The following is a 16,901-nucleotide window of genomic DNA, read 5'->3' as shown; positions in this document are numbered from 1 at the left end:
TGCCGAGGCTGTGAGGTTGTCTGGAAGAGGCTCCTGGACAGTGAGAGCTGAGCAGTGGGGAAGAGGATTGTGCCATCTGGAAGAGGAGAGAAAGGAGAGTGAGTGGCTGAATGGGTATCCAGGCTCCCACACCAAGGCAGAAAGAGGGAGAGAGCCTAGGCGTCTCAGGGAGGCAGAGGCAGTGCCAAGCAGGGTGAGAGGTTTTAGTCTTAGCCACCTTTGCCCCATTCCTCCAAATATACATTCTAAGTAAAAACAAAGCAAAACAGAACTGTTTGCTATGTAAATTTAGATTCTAAAGCCCTGTTCTATAGAGATTCTGGAGCTGCCACTGCACCCAGAAAATGGACAGCTAAAAAGAAAACTTCCCTTGGTGATGGGTATTAGATTTTACAAGAAGAGGCCAAAGAAGACACATACTTATGCCAGAAGAACTTTCCAGAGATAGCATTGCATAGTGAAACAGCCTGAGTTGTTTTTATTTTTTAAAACATTTTTTATTTTTATTTTTTTCTGAGATAGAGTCTCACTCTGTCACCCAGGCTGGAGTGCAGTGGGGTGATCTCGGCTCACTGCAATCTCCGCCTCCCGGGTTCAAGCAGCTCTCCTGCCTAAGCCTCCCAAGTAGCTGGGATTACAGGCATGCGTCGCTATGCACCAGCTAATTTTTTTTTTCTTCTACTTTTAGTAGAGATGGGGTTTCACCATGTTGGCCAGGCTGGTCTTGAACTCCTCACCGCAAGTGATCCACCACCTTGGCCCCCCAAAGTGCTGGGATTTCAGGCGTGAGCCACTGCACCCAACCAAAAATTTCTTTTATTTAAGATGAGGCCTCACTCCGTTGCCCAGGCTGGAGTGCAGTGTCACAATTATAGCTCACTGTGACTTTGAACTCCTGGGCTCAAGCGATCCTCCTGCCTCAGCCTCTCAAGTAGCTGGGATTGCAGGCACCCACACCCAGCTAATTCTTTTCAAATAATTGTTTTTAGAGATGAGGGTCTCTATTTGCTGCCCAGGTTGGTCCCAAACTCCTGACAGGCTGCATTTTAATCCTAGCTCCACCACTTAGGGAAGTCAAAATTCAAAAGGCAGAAAAAGGCATATAGGCTGGGCGCAGTGGCTTACACCTGCAATCCCAGCAATTTGGGAGGCTGAGGTGGGTGGGTTGCTTGAGGTCAGGAGTTCAAGACCAGCCTGGGCAACATGGGAAAACTTGTCTCTACTAAAAATACAAAAATTAGCCAAATGTGGTGGTGCACACCTGTAATCTCAGCTACTCCGAAGGTTGAGGCAGGAGAATCCCTTGAACTCAGGAGGCAGAGGTTACAGTGAGCAGAGATCCAACACTCAACTCCATAAAAACAAACAAACAAACAAAAAGAAAGCAGGCTGGGTGCGGTGGCTCACGCCTGTAATCCCGGCACTTTGGGAGGACAAGGTGAGCGGATCACCTGAGGTTGGGCATTCGAGACCAGCCTGACCAACAAGGAGAAACTCTGTCTCTACTAAAAACACAAAATCAGCTGAGCTTGGTCGCGCATGCCTGTAATCCCAGCTACTCGGGAGACAGAGGCAGGAGAAGTGCTTGAACCTGAGAGGCGAAGGTTGCGGCGAGCCAAGATCGTGCCATTGCACTCCAGCTGGGGCAACAAGAGCGAAACTCCATCTCAAAAAAAAAAAAAAAAAGCAAAGGGCATATAGTAAAAGCTTTCTTCCTACACATAAATATCCACTTCCTCTTCCTAGAGGCAACCAAGGTTATGTGTGTGTGTGTGTGTTTTGACACAGTCTCACTCTGTCACCCAGACTGGAGTGCATTGGTTGGATCTCACTGCAAACTCTGCCTCCCAGTCTCAAGCGATTCTTGTGCCTCAGCCTCCCAGTTTTTTTTCTTTTTTTTTTTTTAAACAGGGTCTCATTCTGTCGCCCAGGGTGGAGTGCAGTGGCACGATCATAGCTCACTGCAGCCTCGACCTCCCGGGTCAGGTGATCCTCCCACCTCAGCCTCCAGTGTAGCTGGGGCTACTGGTATGCACCACCACACCCAGTTAATTTTTCTTAGTCTCGTTCTATCACCCAGACTGGAGTGCAGTGGTGCCATCTCATTTGTTTCACAGCAATCTTTGACTTCTGGGCTCTAGGGATCCTCCCACCTCAGCCTCGTAAGGCGGCTAATTAAAAAAAAATTTTTTTTTTTTTAGAGATGGGGTTTCACCATGTTGCCCAGGCGGATCTCGAACTCCTGGGCTCAAGCAGTCCTTCCACCTGGATCTTTCAAAGAGCTGGGATGAGAGATTTCCACCATGCCTGGCCTCATTTTCTTTCTTTTTTAGTTTTTTTTAGACATTGTAACTCTTTTTAATGGCCTCATTTTGTTATGTTTAATTTGAGAAATATTCTTTTCATATACAAAGAATATATTTTCTCCCCCTTTAAAAACAAATAGTAGACTGTTTAATACCCTGCTTTATTCAGTTAGTGATGTTTCTTAGATATGGTTCCAAATCAGTATACAAAGCACTTCCTCATTCCTCTCTTCTGGCTACATAGCAATCCACTGAATGGGTGAGCTATGATCTATTTAACCTATTGTTTATTGATGGACATTTCATTTTGTATATACATTTGTAATTCTGATATGTATTACAAATCACCCTCCAAAGAAATTGTACTGGTTTATTCTCCTACAATGTGTGAGAGTTGGGTAATTGCTTAATCTCAATGTGTGAGTCTCAGTTTCTCTGTAAAATAAGCAAAACAGTGTTGACAATATCTATTTCTTGGAATTATTGTGGAGATTACTGAGATGATGCATGTAAAGTATTTGGCATGTAGGAGTTGGTGCTCTCCAAATAAGGATATGATTTTATTTGTATTTGTGAGCCACTGTCCCAGCCAGGTAAATGGATATGATGAGACTCCTTACCAGACTGGGTTTCTCTGATTAGAATGAGGAGCAGATGTTGCAAGAAATTAGCAATTGAGATCAGAAGAGCTGTGGGCATTCTCTTGCCATAGGTGTCATGTCTCCAAGGTACCTCAGCCTCTCCCATACGTCTTCTGCTCCCAGGTCCATCTAAGCTGAGCGATCGCGCTGACTCAAGAAAAAGCCTCTGGGACCAAGGATGCTTTTCCATGATCATCAAGAATCTTAAGATAGAAGACTCAGAGACTTACATCTGTGAAGTGGAGGACAAGAAGGAGGAGGTGGAATTGCTGGTGTTCGGATGTGAGTGGGGCAGGTGGGGATGAGGATACCTCCCGCCTGGTTCTCTTCCCCAGTACTCCCACCCCTGCACCAAATCCAGCCTGAGCTGGTGATACCGCAGCAGCCCCAAGAGGACCAGGCTGTCAAACTGGCCTCCGAATTTCTTCAAACCCCTCTTGATTAGGTGGGGGGATGGTGGTGGGCGGAGGAGGGAAGAGGCCTTGGGAAAAAGAAAGAAAAGGGAAGGAAGCAAGGAAAGGAGGGAGGGACACTGGGGAAGAGAGGATGAGGGGAGAGGAGGAAAGAAGAGAGAGAGGAGGGGAGAGGGAAACCCTGTCTTGGCTGGGGGTGGGCAGCTGGGTGCTGGGAGGAAGGAGATGTTGGGATGGAGATAATGGAGAGATGTTCTTGGTTTCCCGTCCTCTGCCCTTCTGCTTGGGGATGGCATGTGTGTGACACAGCCGGCCTTTCCCTCCACAGTGACTGCCAACTCTGACACCCACCTGCTTCAGGGGCAAAGCCTGACCCTGACCTTGGAGAGCCCCCCTGGTAGTAGCCCCTCAGTGCAATGTAGGAGTCCAAGGGGTAAAAACATACAGGGGGGGAAGACCCTCTCTGTGCCTCAGCTGGAGCGCCAGGATAGTGGCATCTGGACATGCACCGTCTCGCAGGACCAGAAGACGGTGGAGTTCAAAATAGACATCGTGGTGCTAGGTAAGGGAGGCCCCTCTCCCCGCAGTCTCCTCCCTGCCCCAGAGGCTGACAGCCCCTCCCTCTGCTCTCACTGCCCTGCTTCTGGGTCTGGTGCTGGGAGGTCAGGAGTGGAGAAGGCTAGGTCCCCTAGAGCTAAGGCCATTCTTGAAGGACTCACTGAGGCCCTCATCCTCAGGGGGCTGATTGACAGCCACCCCTCAGTGTGGTGGACATGGAGAAAGGAAGGGCTGGGGAAGGTAAGGATGCTAGAGGCCCGAGTCTCCTTTGGAGGCCCCAAAGGATGAATGTCAGGGCGTTTACTTTCTTTGTTGCCTCAGCTCCCCACCCCTATCAAGTTGGCAAATCCACTTACTCACGGACACTAACACCAGCAAGCCGACCCTGATGATGTTCTATGTTGTACCTCTGGACCCCTGAGTCAGGCCACTGTGGAGAGACCAAGGTCCTACCCCAGATCCTGTCCCCTGGGTGCTTATGGGACATAAGCTAGTGTAGCGTGCCAGTTTAGTGCATGGACCTCGATTGAAATCCTGGTTCTGCCACAACCATGTGACCTTGGGTGAGTTACTGAACCTCTCTGCACCTTGGTTTCAGCCTCTGTGAAATGGGGATGATGTTAACTGCCATAGTGCCTACCTTGTATTAAGTTGAGGACTGATATACGTAAGGCACTAAAAATGGTGCCTGGCACAGAGTAAGCCCCAGTTAAAGTTAAGTGTTCACTCTTATTTTGTGAAGGGTGATGAGTTATGCCTCTAAGGAGTAGAGGCCAAATGGCTTCTGTGGTCCAGGAATCCTGAGGACAGCAAGGATCTCCTGTGGCTGGGCTGTTCTGTGATGGCTTCTGGGAGGAGAGAGGTGGTCTGCTGTAGGAAAATGCTGGGTGGAAGAGGGGAGAGAAGGCTGGAGAGGTAGGAAGGAACTGAAGTATCTGAAATGACAAGGTGGGTGTCTGGACTCATCGGGTCCCCTTGCATCTCCCTGCTGCCCCCGCATGCCGACCCCACTCGTGCACCCTCATCTTCCTATCTCCTCACTCAGGGTCTCTCCCTTCCCACCTCCAGCTTTCCAGAAGGTCTCCAGTACAGTCTATAAGAAAGAGGGGGAACAGGTGGAGTTCTCCTTCCCACTCACCTTTACAGTTGAAAAGCTGACGGGCCGTGGCGAGCTGTGGTGGCAGGCGGAGAAGGCTTCCTCCTCCAAGTCTTGGATTACCTTCGACCTGAAGAACAAGGAAGTGTCTGTAAAACGGGTTACCCAGGACCCCAAGCTCCAGATGGGCAAGAACCTCCCGCTCTACCTCACCCTGCCCCAGGCCTTGCCTCAGTACGCTGGCTCTGGAAACCTCACGCTGGCCCTTGAAGCAAAAACAGGAAAGTTGCATCAGGAAGTGAACCTCGTGGTGATGAGAGGTGAGGCTCAGCCCAGGGAGGGGCAGGCAGGGGAAGGAGGTGGAGGGGCCTGGCCCAGGGCTCCCTCTGAGGCAAGCCAGGCCCCAAGAGGGGATGCCTAGGCCCTGGTTACCTGGATGAAGTAAGGGAGGGCCCTTTGGGTTTGGGGCTGGTTTTGAACTGAGACATCTATGAGCCAGCCTGGGGCTGGCTTCACCGAAGATCCCCAAACCACTTGGGCTAAGAACTAGGGTTCCCGTTCTGCCTGTGACCAACGCTTTGTGACCCTGACTAAGCCCCCTCCCACTTCAGGCCTGCTTCCTGACCTGTCTAATAAAGATAATGAAATCTGCTCTCTGTGTGATAGTAATGATGATAATGTCAAGCTCCAAATTGAGTTTCTGGCTTCCTTATCTCCTTATCATCATAACAACTCCACAAATAATGGCTAACCTTACTGCTCAGCACGGACCGGGCCCCATCCAGACACTACATGTATGTCTGCCTTTACTACTGTCCGGGTGCAGGTTGTTAAATCCCTTGCCCAGAGGCACTCAGCTGCTTAGCAGTGGAGCTGGGATTCAAACCCAATACCACTAGATCTCAAACGCTGTTTTTCCTCATACGACTGCATGAAAATCTGCTCTAAAAGGCTAAAAGAAGGCCGCCCATATAGAGTATCATTTTAATTGTTCTACTGAATCTCAGGCTTTCAATCTCAGCCTCTCATTCCTCTGCAGCCACTCAGCTCCAAGAAAATTTGACCTGTGAGGTGTGGGGACCCACCTCCCCTAAGCTGACGCTGAGCTTGAAACTGGAGAACAAGGAGGCAACGGTCTCGAAGCAGGCGAAGGCGGTGTGGGTGCTGAACCCTGAGGCGGGGATGTGGCAGTGTCTGCTGAGTGACTCGGGACAGGTCCTGCTAGAATCCAACATCAAGGGTGAGGACCCAGGTTCCATGACCTCTGCCTCCTGCGCTACGGGACCTTCCTGTGGTTGGCAGAGACCACCCAGAGTCCCAGCCTCCCAATGCCTGAGTTGGGGGGTTATGGGGATGGTGTCCTGGAGGCATAGAAGTGATGAGGTGAGGTGGGTTGTGGTCCTGGGCTCTAGGCTGCCAATTGTAGTTCTACAAGTTCCGGCTCCCTCAGGTCTACAGCCTAGGAATGGGGTCCACCTGACCAAAAGCCCTCCTCCCTGGCTCCCGGCTTTTCTCCAAATCCAGACACACATACACACACACTCACACATGCACTCACACACATGCACTCACACGCACTCACATAAACTCACACACCCACACACACATCACTCACTCGCACACACTCATACACACGTTACACACATCCACTCTCTCACACCTACACACTCACACTCATCTACTCACATACATGGACTCACACACATACTCTCACACACTCATACACTCACACACATACACACGTACTCACACAGACTCATACACACTCATACACATGCACACACTCACATGCACACACATGCACACACATTCACACAGGCGCACACACTCTTACACATTCACACACATACTCTCACCCACGCACTCACACCCACACACTCTCTCATAACACGCACACTCACACTCATACACTCACACATTCATATGCACACGCACACACACACGCATGCACACATTCACACACATGCACTCACATGCACGCATTCACACACACACATCCTCACACACATGCACACACACGCACACATGTACACACATGCACGCACATATTCACACACATGCACACACACATTCACACACATGCACACACACATGCACACACACGCACTCACACACACAGAGTCCAGGGTCTAGACCACTGCTTCTACCTCTGCAGAGTGCCCTGTGGTCTCTAAAACATAAAACCGATTCCGCAGCACTGGTGGCCTTTAAGAGTCCCCAAGCACTCTGCCCCTCTCTCCCAACCCCAGGATCAAATGAGAGACTGGCCAGGCGGGGTTGCAGGTCAGTCCTCAGTCCGCTGGCCTGTGGAGGAGGGTGGTGCACTGAACACATTTCTCTCCCTTGCAGTTCTGCCCACATGGCCCACCCCGGTGCAGCCAATGGCCCTGATTGTGCTGGGCGGCGTCGCGGGCCTCCTGCTTTTCACTGGGCTAGGCATCTTCTTCTGTGTCAGGTGCCGGCACCGAAGGGTGAGTGACCCCACACCTGGTCCCCACAGGGCCCTCAAACCCCTGAGTCCCATACCAGGAGATCCCGTATACGGGACCTGCTTTTGGCTAGCTCCCTCTGCCCACCCCTAAGTTCCCTTGCTGCCCTGACCCAGATGCCACTCAAGGGAGAGACAGAAAGGAGCAGAGGGTTAATTCCAGGATAGGTGGCCTGAGCTATGTAACTGCTTCTCCTCTCCCAGCTTCCCCCAATCCCCCCGCCAAGGGGCACCTCCCTTCTGGAGGCCTGGGACCTTCATGACTCCCTTTCTTGTCCCTGGACAGCGTCAAGCAGAGCGGATGTCTCAGATCAAGAGACTCCTCAGTGAGAAGAAGACCTGCCAGTGCCCTCAGTAAGGATCTGGGAGGAGGGGCTGGGAGAGGGGAAAAGGGTGGGGAGAGGGGGTGAGAGAGGAGGGGAAGGAAGGGGGGACAAAGCAGGCAGGAAGGGAGGATGGACAGGAGGAAGGAGTTGAGGAGGGAGAGTTGAGGGGAGTGGAGGCGAGGAGATTGGGGCTAAAGGGGTGTGGTGGAGATGATAGAGGGATGGGAAAAGATGGCCAGGAGCTAGAAGGAGGTAGAAGTGGGAGGGTGGAGCTGAAGGAGCAGCAGGCCAGGGCATTTCTGGACTAGTTCTGCAGCTGTGGCCCAGAGGCTAGCACTGCACTGGAAAAGCCATGGAGGTGCTAGAACATAAAGGGGTTGCAGCGGGGACAGACCTGCTCCCCTTCTTCTTTGTTCCTGCAGCCGGTTTCAGAAGACATGTAGCCCCATTTGAGGCACGAGGCCAGGGAGATCCCAAATGCAGCCTCCCCAGGTGTCTGCCCCGCGTTTCCCGTTGGGCTCATGGCCTGCGGACCAGATGAATGTAGCAAATCCTAGGCCTCTGGCCTCCTGTTCGCCTCCTCTACGATTTGCCATTGTTTCTCCTGGGTTAGGCCCCAGCCTCATTGGTTGAATGTTGCTCTCTATTTTCCAGAGGCTTAATCACACCATTCTCCCCACCGTATCCTTTTCCTTCAAACCCTAGCCCTTCTCTCATTATTTCTCTCTGACCTTCTCCCCGACTGCTCATTTGGATCCCAGGGGAGTGTTCAAGGCCAGCCCTGGCTGGCATGGAGGGTGAGGCTGGGTGTCCGGAAGCATGGAACATGGGACTGTTATTTCACAGGACAGGACCCTGGGACCACAGAGGGCAGGAACTTGCACAAAATCACACAGCCAAGCCAGTCAAGGATAGATGCAGATCCAGAGGTTTCTGGCAGCCAGCACCTCCTGCCCCAAGCTGCCTGCTTCTCACCCTATGTGGGTGGGGCCACAGACTCACGTCCTGACCTTGCACAGACAGCGCCACTGGACACAGCCCCATGTACACAGCCACAAGGGATGCTTCACATCCTCTGTCTGTTTGAGACTTACAAAAATCCTACGAGGCTGGCAGTGACAGAACTAAGATGATCATCTCCAGTTTACAGACCAGAATCAGAGCTCAGAAAAGCTAGATGATTGATTACCCAAGGTCATGCAGCTAGCAAGTGCTGGAGTCGGGACTAACCCAGGTCCCTTGTCCCAAGTTCCACTGCTGCCTTTTGAATGCAGGGACAAATGCCACACGGCTGTCACCAGTGGCCAGTGGTAGGTACTCAGTGTGTACTTTTGGGTTCGCAGGAGCACAGCACCCATGGGAAGGGCCCATCTTAGAGAATTTATGAGCAGGGATGAAGGCCTCCCTGTCTAAAATCCCTTCTTCATCTCCTGTTGGTGGCAGAATCTGTTACCAGAGGACAAAGCCTTTGGCTCTTCTAATCAGAGTGCAGGCTGGGAGCACAGGCCCTGTGGGAGACAATGCCCAGTGACCAGCCACTCACCCTGTGCAGAACCTCCTGGAAGCGAGCTTTGCTGGGCGAAGGGATAGCTAGCCTGAGAGGGAACCCTCTAAGGGACCTCAAAGGTGATTGTGCCAGGCTCTGCGCCTGCCCCACACCCTCCCTTACCCTCCTCCAGGCCATTCAGGACACAGGGAAATCAGGGTTACAAATCATCTTCTTGATCCATTTCTCTCAGGATCCCCTCTCTTCCTACCCTTCCTCACCACTTCCCTCAGTCCCAACTCCTTTTTCCTCTGTCCTTCTCCTCCTATCTTTAAAGCCTGCCTCTTCCAGGAAGACCACCCTATTGCTGCTGGGGCTCCCCATTTGCTTACTTTGCATTTGTGCCCACTCTCCACCCCTGCTCCCCTGAGCTGAAAGAAAAATACAATAAACTTACTAAAAGAAGATGCTCTTCGTGTGTGTGTGTGAGAGAGAGAGACAGAGAAAGAGAGAGAGAGACCGCTTCTCTGGGGACCAGGAATCTTCTGGTCTTTGGGGTTGGACCCAGAGGAGAGGTTGCCTGGTGTGCCCCAGGAAGGAGATGAAGTTTCCCTGGAGAGGGAAAAATTCTGTGGAGGCTGGCTATCCACCTCCACAACCCACAGGGCTCTGTGTGGGCCTGTGTGTGTGTGAGGCTGAGACTCTGTAATTACACGTGTGTGATATACCGTGGGGGAGCGACTCAGGGTTGCGTGAGCTCTCCTGGTGTATGTGTGTGGCAGAGAAAAAGGACTATGAGAAACTGTAACATGTGTGTGCAAATTGTATCCCCAACATGTGTGTTTGTGTTCCAGGAGGAGGAAGCAGTGTGTGTGTGTCTGTGTGCATGCATGCGCCCACATCCTTTTAGCTTGTGCACACCCACCCTCAACTCCACAAGCAGCCCCAGCTTGCACCACAAGCCCCCTCGCTCCCAAACTCAAGGCCCAGCCCTCACACAGATATACACAGTGACACACGCTTCCTCCTCCCCGAACAGCTAGCTCCTTAGTCCCCAACAACACCAGCTGCCTCTTGGAGCTTGTGTTCATGTTGAAAAACGGGAAGGGGTGGGGGCAGGACATGAACCATTTCACCAATGAAGCCGGTTCCCAGCCATCCTCCTCACCCGCCTCCCTCTCGGCGCCTTCCTTGCCCCTCCTCCCCTAGTCACCACCGTCCAGTTCCCCACCCTACACTCGTTTCCCGCCCCCCACCCCACAGAGCTGTCCTGCAGTCCCCCTCGCCTGGGCTCACTGGCAGGATGACCATGGGAGAAGGGGTCCTGGAGAGTGAGGGGGGCAGAGACTGAGTGAGCCGCAGGCTGAGCCCGGGAGGCCGGGACTGAGGGGGAGGAGGGAGGCCCGGGGGAAGGGAGGGAGGGAGAGAGGGAAGGAGGGAGGAGGGCGGGTGAGCTGGAGCCGGCAGGCAGCGGGAGCCTGAGAGAGCCGTGTCGGGAGTGCGGTCTCCATGGCAGTGCTGGGCGCAGCCAGAGGTAAGATGACCCCTGCCCCATCCCCCGTGTTGCCTCCCTTTCCCCCCTAAGCTGCCTCCTCTCCCCTAGGCCACCCCTCCTCCCAGCCACCTGCTGTTTCTGCCCTGGAGAACCTGGAGGGGGACAGGAGGGAGGAGCCGCCTGACCTTACCCCTTCACCCCAAAGGGCGAGGGACCCCGTCGGCCAGGGAACCTCCCAGATCCCCCTTCCCACCCTCCTCTGATCTCTCCCTGTCCTTCACCTCCCTCTCTCTGTCCTTCACATCTTTCCTGCCTCCTTCCCTCTCTGACTTCCTATCTCTTTCATCCTGAGCCCACCAGCTGGGCCTGGGTAGAGGTGGGTGGGAAGGGGTCCCGGGCTGTAGGAGAGGACACTGGGGGCTGCTTGTGGCCAAGTCCTTCCACCTCCCTCTGGCTGGCCATTGCCATGGCAACTAGGGTGTACTGGGCTCCGGAGGGAAGCCAAGGGTGGGGGTGGACCAGGACCTCTTGGGGAAAGCAAGGGTCTGAGCTGCTTCCATGAGAAACAGACTCTTGCACTGCTGTGCCCCATTTTACCCCACTTACCCTAAAGCCATTATGCGCTTCCTTACAGCCTCACTCTGTTCAGGGTTTCACCTGATTCCCTTACCCCCTTCCCAGGGCTCACTGAAGCTCAGCATCACGCACTAAAACTGGGACCATCCTTCCTCCCATCAGAGGGAAACTGAGGCTCTGGGCCAGGGAGGAAGAGTCAAGGTCTCCCCGCGGGAGTCAGCACCTTATTGAACATTTGGCTTTTCTTCTCAGCCTCCTATTCACTGCTCCCTCCCTCCCTCCCTCCTCCAGTCTCTCCTCCCTCCAAAGCCTCCTCTCCAGGGGGTTTGAGCTTTTCCTGCTATTTTCAGATACTACCACTTTGCCCCCTCTTTCTCTTCTGCTCAAACTCTCCTCCTTCTCCCTAGTTCCCCCTCTTTCCATTTCTGGATGCTTCTGATGTCAGCGGTTTCCCCGCCTTCAGGTTCCCTAGCACCCCCTTCGGTCCCAGACTCCTTTCTCCCATTTTCCCAGATCTGGGGAGCTGGAGGGTGATCATCCAGGTTTGGGGAAGTAGGGGCTAAGCACCAAGACCCCCGCATCCAGGAGACCGGCAGGTAGGGGAGGAAGGCTGTAATGCCATATCCCCGTTCACCATGAACCCTCAAGAGGAAACCAGTCATGTGTCTCCCAACAGTAGTTCTGAAGAGACATTTAGGGACTTGAAGATAGGGGTGGAGTAGTGCTGAGCAGGGGATGTTCTAAGAAGGAATCCAGGAGTTCCAGCGGGAGGAGAAAGGGCTAAAGGAGATAGGGAGGTGGGAATACCCTCTTCCCTAGAGGTCTGGAAGAGCGGGGCTCTCATCTGTGCGGGGTGTTTAGCTGTCTGATTTAAGGCAAAGGAATGTTCTGAATGACCCTCAGGGCCCTAGTAATCAGTTATCCCTACAGTTTCAAGAAAGGGGGCACAGGAGGCCGGTTACAGACCAGCCTATGCCCTACCTTTGCCCTCTCCCTCCCACATCTCATCTTTCCCTTGCAGCCTGTCCAGGGGGCTGAGCCCCACCCCCAAATCCCTGGGGCATCCAGAAGATTCCTGACTGGTCAAGAACCAGAGGAAAAAGAGACCCGGAAGTCCCAGCATGGGGACCAGAACCCCCCAGCCAGCCTCACAGTTGGGAAAGTAGCCAGCTTGCCTGCCCCATCAATTGCAGGGATGCTTAAGGAAGGCCCCGCCCAGTATGAAAACTGAGGACTGCCTCTGCTGACCCTCAGTCTCCTCCCCTGCCCTCCACATCTGCCCTCAGCTGGGTCGATCATGCAATGCTGAGCACTGGGGTGAGCCTGGGGCAGCCTGCCTGCTGACAGGGCGAGGATTGTGGGGATCATGGGCATGTTTGTGAGTGGGGCTCCTGGGTGAGACCTAGCCCCCACCCCCACAGAGCTCAAGGGGGTGGGGGGCTGAGGACAGGATGGCTCGGGGCGGGGCGGGGGCAGAGGAGGCCTCCCTGCGCTCCAATGCATTGTCCTGGCTGGCCTGTGGGCTCCTGGCGCTGCTGGCCAATGCCTGGATCATCCTCAGCATCTCGGCCAAGCAGCAGAAGCACAAGCCACTGGAGCTGCTGCTGTGCTTCCTAGCGGGCACACACATACTCATGGCAGCTGTGCCCCTCACCACCTTTGCTGTGGTACAGTTGCGGCGTCAGGCTTCCTCCGACTATGACTGGAACGAGAGTATCTGCAAGGTTTTCGTGTCCACCTACTACACCCTGGCCCTGGCCACCTGCTTCACGGTCGCCTCGCTCTCCTACCATCGCATGTGGATGGTGCGCTGGCCAGTCAACTACCGCCTCAGCAACGCCAAGAAGCAGGCGCTGCATGCCGTCATGGGCATCTGGATGGTCAGCTTCATCCTCTCCACACTGCCCTCCATTGGCTGGCACAACAACGGCGAGCGCTACTATGCCCGCGGCTGCCAGTTCATAGTCTCCAAGATTGGCCTCGGCTTTGGCGTTTGCTTCAGCCTCTTGCTACTTGGGGGCATTGTCATGGGGCTGGTCTGTGTGGCCATCACCTTCTACCAGACACTGTGGGCCCGGCCCAGGAGGGCTCGGCAGGCCCGGAGAGTGGGGGGCGGTGGGGGGACCAAAGCGGGTGGGCCAGGGGGCTTGGGTACCCGGCCAGCTTTTGAGGTGCCAGCCATTGTGGTGGAGGATGCCCGAGGGAAGCGGCGGTCCTCGCTGGATGGCTCGGAGTCTGCCAAGACATCCCTGCAGGTCACCAACTTGGTCAGCGCCATCGTCTTTCTCTATGACTCACTCACAGGGGTGCCCATCTTGGTGAGATCGGGGTCCTCCCCACCTGTTCTCCCCAATATCCAGGCCCCAGCATCATCACCTGACCTCCAACTTCATCAGCCATACAGCAGCTCCGTCATCTCTCCTCTAGTTCCACCATCCATCTTCCTCTCCTCTGTCCATCTCCCACTCCATTTGTGGCCCCCATCTTGATCATCTGACTTTTAGTTCCCACTACCCTGTCTACCCCAGCTCTAGCATCTGCTTCAGTTCCCACTCCTCAGCTCCATCACCATCCTTCAGTTCCACTACCCGTCCTCCAGCTCCGTCATCCATCCTGCAGCTCCACAGTTCAGCCGCAGACCTCTCATCCAGCTGCTGGGCTCCACTCTCCATTCCCTCCTTCCCTCTGGATGCCACACGGTCTCTGAGCAGTCTTGGGTGGAAACCCCACAGGGCTCACCCCACCACCCCATCTAGTCACTGTTCCTGGGTTCCTCTCTGTCTCTATGCTTCCTGGTCCACCTCTGTTCCTCTCCCTCCTGACCTCAGGGCTTTGCCTCCAGCACTCTCCCCGACCTTCCTCTGAGTCAGTTCCTTCCCTCTGTTCACTCCATCTCCACCTCCGGCTTCACCTCTGTTGGATCACAGGGATCAGGCATTACTTCTGACGTCTTGCCCACCAGCTGCACTAGGATATGGGGTTCAGGTGGGCTCCTCAGCTCTGGCCCTGACCCAGCCCACTCCCACCCTTCCCCAGGTGGTGAGCTTCTTCTCTCTCAAGTCGGACTCAGCGCCCCCCTGGATGGTGCTGGCTGTGCTGTGGTGCTCCATGGCACAGACGCTGCTGCTGCCCTCCTTCATCTGGTCCTGCGAGCGCTATCGCGCCGACGTGCGCACAGTGTGGGAGCAATGCGTGGCCATCATGTCTGAGGAGCATGGAGATGACGGTCAGAGGAGGGGCTGGGTTTGGCTTTCCTGGACATCTCTCTATTCCCTTTCCTGCCGTTCCTTCTCAGAGGATGGGCTGCCCTGGAGTGCCCCCTACTGGACAGAACCTGCACCACCCTGGGCTCCCCTTTCCCTAAGCAGGCACCCTGCTGTCCACTTACTGCTTCCTGCAGCACTCAGGGCTCCCTTCACCGCGCCTAGGCTCCCCTCCAGAAGTCCACACTACCCAGCTCTGGCACTATGGGGAACCTGAGCTTCCTGAGAGAGGCCCCCAGCTATAGGGATGGCTCTTGGGGGAGGGCATGTAATTGTTTCCATAACTTCATCTATATGTATGAAGCACTCCACTCAGGATTTAGCACTGAACACAGCAAATGCTAGCTACTCTCACTGTCCTCTCGGCACATACAGGCTAATGGGAACTAAAGGGGTCTCTGGGAGCTTATAAAGGCAGTGGGCGGGGGTGGTAGGCATTCCCTGCCTGTAACTGCTCTGCCCATTTTCTCTCCTAGATGGGGCCTGTGATGACTATGCAGAGGGCCGAGTTTGCAAAGTTCGCTTTGATGCTAATGGAGCTACAGGACCAGGGAGCCGGGACCCTGCCCAGGTGAAGCTGCTGCCTGGAAGGCACATGCTCTTCCCTCCTCTTGAGAGAGTCCACTACTTACAGGTATGGAACTGGGGGACACACCTCCTACCCTTGGTGCCCCTCATCACTTTTCTCCAGTGTCTGTTATGCATCCCAATCCCCTCTTCCCTAGCCCTGGCTTTCAGGGCACCATAAAGCTGGGTGAAAGAAAACTATAGCAAGAGAGGCATCCTTTCAGACCTCGTGGGGCCAGGTTTGCCCACCGGAGCAAACATTTTGAAGAAGGTTAAGAAGGTGGCACCATCTTCTGGAGTCCCCACTTGGTTCCTGCCTCTGCCTCTGTCCCTGCAGCACCTTCAGGTCTTACCCGCTCCTCTTCCCAGGTCCCCCTATCCCGGCGTCTGTCCCATGATGAGACCAACATCTTCTCTACCCCTCGGGAACCAGGCTCCTTCCTGCACAAGTGGTCATCCTCTGATGACATCCGGGTCCTCCCAGCCCAAAGCCGGGCCCTCGGGGGTCCTCCTGAGTACCTGGGACAAAGACACAGGTTGGAGGATGAGGCGGACGAGGAGGAGGCTGAAGGTGGTGGGGGGCTGGCCAGCCTTCGCCAATTCTTGGAGAGTGGGGTTCTGGGGTCAGGTGGGGGACCCCCACGGGGCCCTGGCTTCTTCCGAGAGGAGATCACCACCTTCATCGATGAGACACCTTTGCCTTCTCCGACTGCCTCACCAGGGCACTCTCCTCGTCGGCCCCGGCCACTGGGCCTCTCACCCCGCCGACTCTCCCTTGGGTCCCCTGAGAGCAGAGCCGTTGGACTTCCTTTGGGACTAAGTGCAGGGAGACGCTGCTCCCTGACGGGGTCTGAAGAAAGTGCAAGGGCTTGGGGAGGATCCTGGGGCCCAGGGAACCCTATCTTTCCCCAGCAGACCCTGTGAGCCCAAGCAGGCCTGCTGAACTCAGAGGAGGAAGCCTGAGTGAGTAACACCTCATGCTGGCCCTGAGAGTAGGGCAGCTGCCTCCAGACTCTGGGGAGACGGGCGCTAGATTTGGGGCTCAGAAGGCCCTGCTCTCTCCCATCCAAGTGACCAGATGCCCTACTCACCTTCCATCACCCCCAGCAATATGTATTAAAGTCTGAAATGTTGCCATGGAAACCTCAGTGTCCAGTGTACTGCGATGGAAAGGGGCTTGGAGGGTGGAGAGGCTCACAGAGGACACGACAGAGCAGGGGCAGCAGACAGAGGCACAGAAGGACACATGGAGAAATGATCACACGTTCCACCAGGCAGCCTGGCACAGGGAAGGCTGGGAGGAGCATATCCTGCTGGGGGCAGGGCTTGAGGACACACATGTCTTTGTTGGTTTGGGGTGTGAAGGATCTCTGTTCAGCTTTGTTGAGGTGATTTTAGAGCGTGGCTCCAGTCCCAGTGCCCAACTCTCCTTCTAACCCCAAATCCATCCAGGGGCTCACTTTATGGGCAGGAAAGGGTTTGGGGCTGACGTAGTGTCCCAGGCCTGGACACCTCCTCCCTGCTGCATTTTAAAGCTCTTTCTCCAAAGGAGTGTAGGGGTGGATGACTGTGTGTGGGGAGGGGGGAGGGGAGGAGCGGGGGTCGGCGTCCACAGTCCTTTTTCTGGACCCAGAAGCGTGTGTGTGCAGGGAACACTGCCCCAGTAGTTACCTCCAGACCTCAGGG

General features: G+C 54.6%; 2 protein-coding genes across 5 annotated transcripts in view; both read left to right on the top strand.

Moving 5' to 3' along the window:
• CD4 (CD4 molecule) overlaps positions 1-9,781 on the top strand; it is a 34,465-nt gene extending 24,684 nt beyond the window's left edge. The window contains exons 5-11 of one of the 2 annotated variants that reach the window (XM_033223013.1): positions 3,071-3,229; positions 3,689-3,922; positions 4,987-5,334; positions 6,054-6,254; positions 7,364-7,485; positions 7,789-7,856; positions 8,251-9,781. In XM_033223013.1, the coding sequence (XP_033078904.1) occupies positions 3,071-3,229; positions 3,689-3,922; positions 4,987-5,334; positions 6,054-6,254; positions 7,364-7,485; positions 7,789-7,856; positions 8,251-8,281 (1,163 nt within the window). In that variant the 3' untranslated portion in view covers positions 8,282-9,781. The remainder of the gene's footprint in view (positions 1-3,070; positions 3,230-3,688; positions 3,923-4,986; positions 5,335-6,053; positions 6,255-7,363; positions 7,486-7,788; positions 7,857-8,250) is intronic. The other variant, XM_033223012.1, reaches the window with a different exon arrangement.
• Positions 9,782-10,505: 724 nt separating this feature from the next.
• GPR162 (G protein-coupled receptor 162) lies at positions 10,506-16,358 on the top strand. 3 transcript variants are annotated; one of them, XM_033223010.1, is made up of 6 exons: positions 10,506-10,848; positions 12,407-13,703; positions 14,422-14,611; positions 15,125-15,282; positions 15,585-15,751; positions 15,937-16,358. In XM_033223010.1, exons 2-6 carry the CDS (start codon positions 12,837-12,839, stop codon positions 16,001-16,003), a joined length of 1,449 nt encoding a protein of 482 aa, XP_033078901.1. In that variant the 5' UTR covers positions 10,506-10,848; positions 12,407-12,836; the 3' UTR covers positions 16,004-16,358. The 3 variants fall into 3 exon arrangements, with proteins under 3 accessions (XP_033078901.1, XP_033078900.1, XP_033078902.1); XM_033223009.1 differs by having other exon boundaries at positions 15,585-16,358; XM_033223011.1 differs by having other exon boundaries at positions 10,507-10,848; positions 12,407-12,702; positions 15,585-16,358.
• Positions 16,359-16,901: the final 543 nt, after the last annotated feature.

The sequence above is a fragment of the Trachypithecus francoisi genome, unplaced genomic scaffold (assembly GCF_009764315.1).
Source record: "Trachypithecus francoisi isolate TF-2019V2 unplaced genomic scaffold, Tfra_2.0 Lachesis_group11, whole genome shotgun sequence".
Classification (NCBI taxonomy): Eukaryota; Metazoa; Chordata; class Mammalia; order Primates; family Cercopithecidae; genus Trachypithecus; species Trachypithecus francoisi.
Note: the sequence above shows the minus strand (reverse complement) of the source record. Positions and strands in the feature narration are given on the sequence as shown.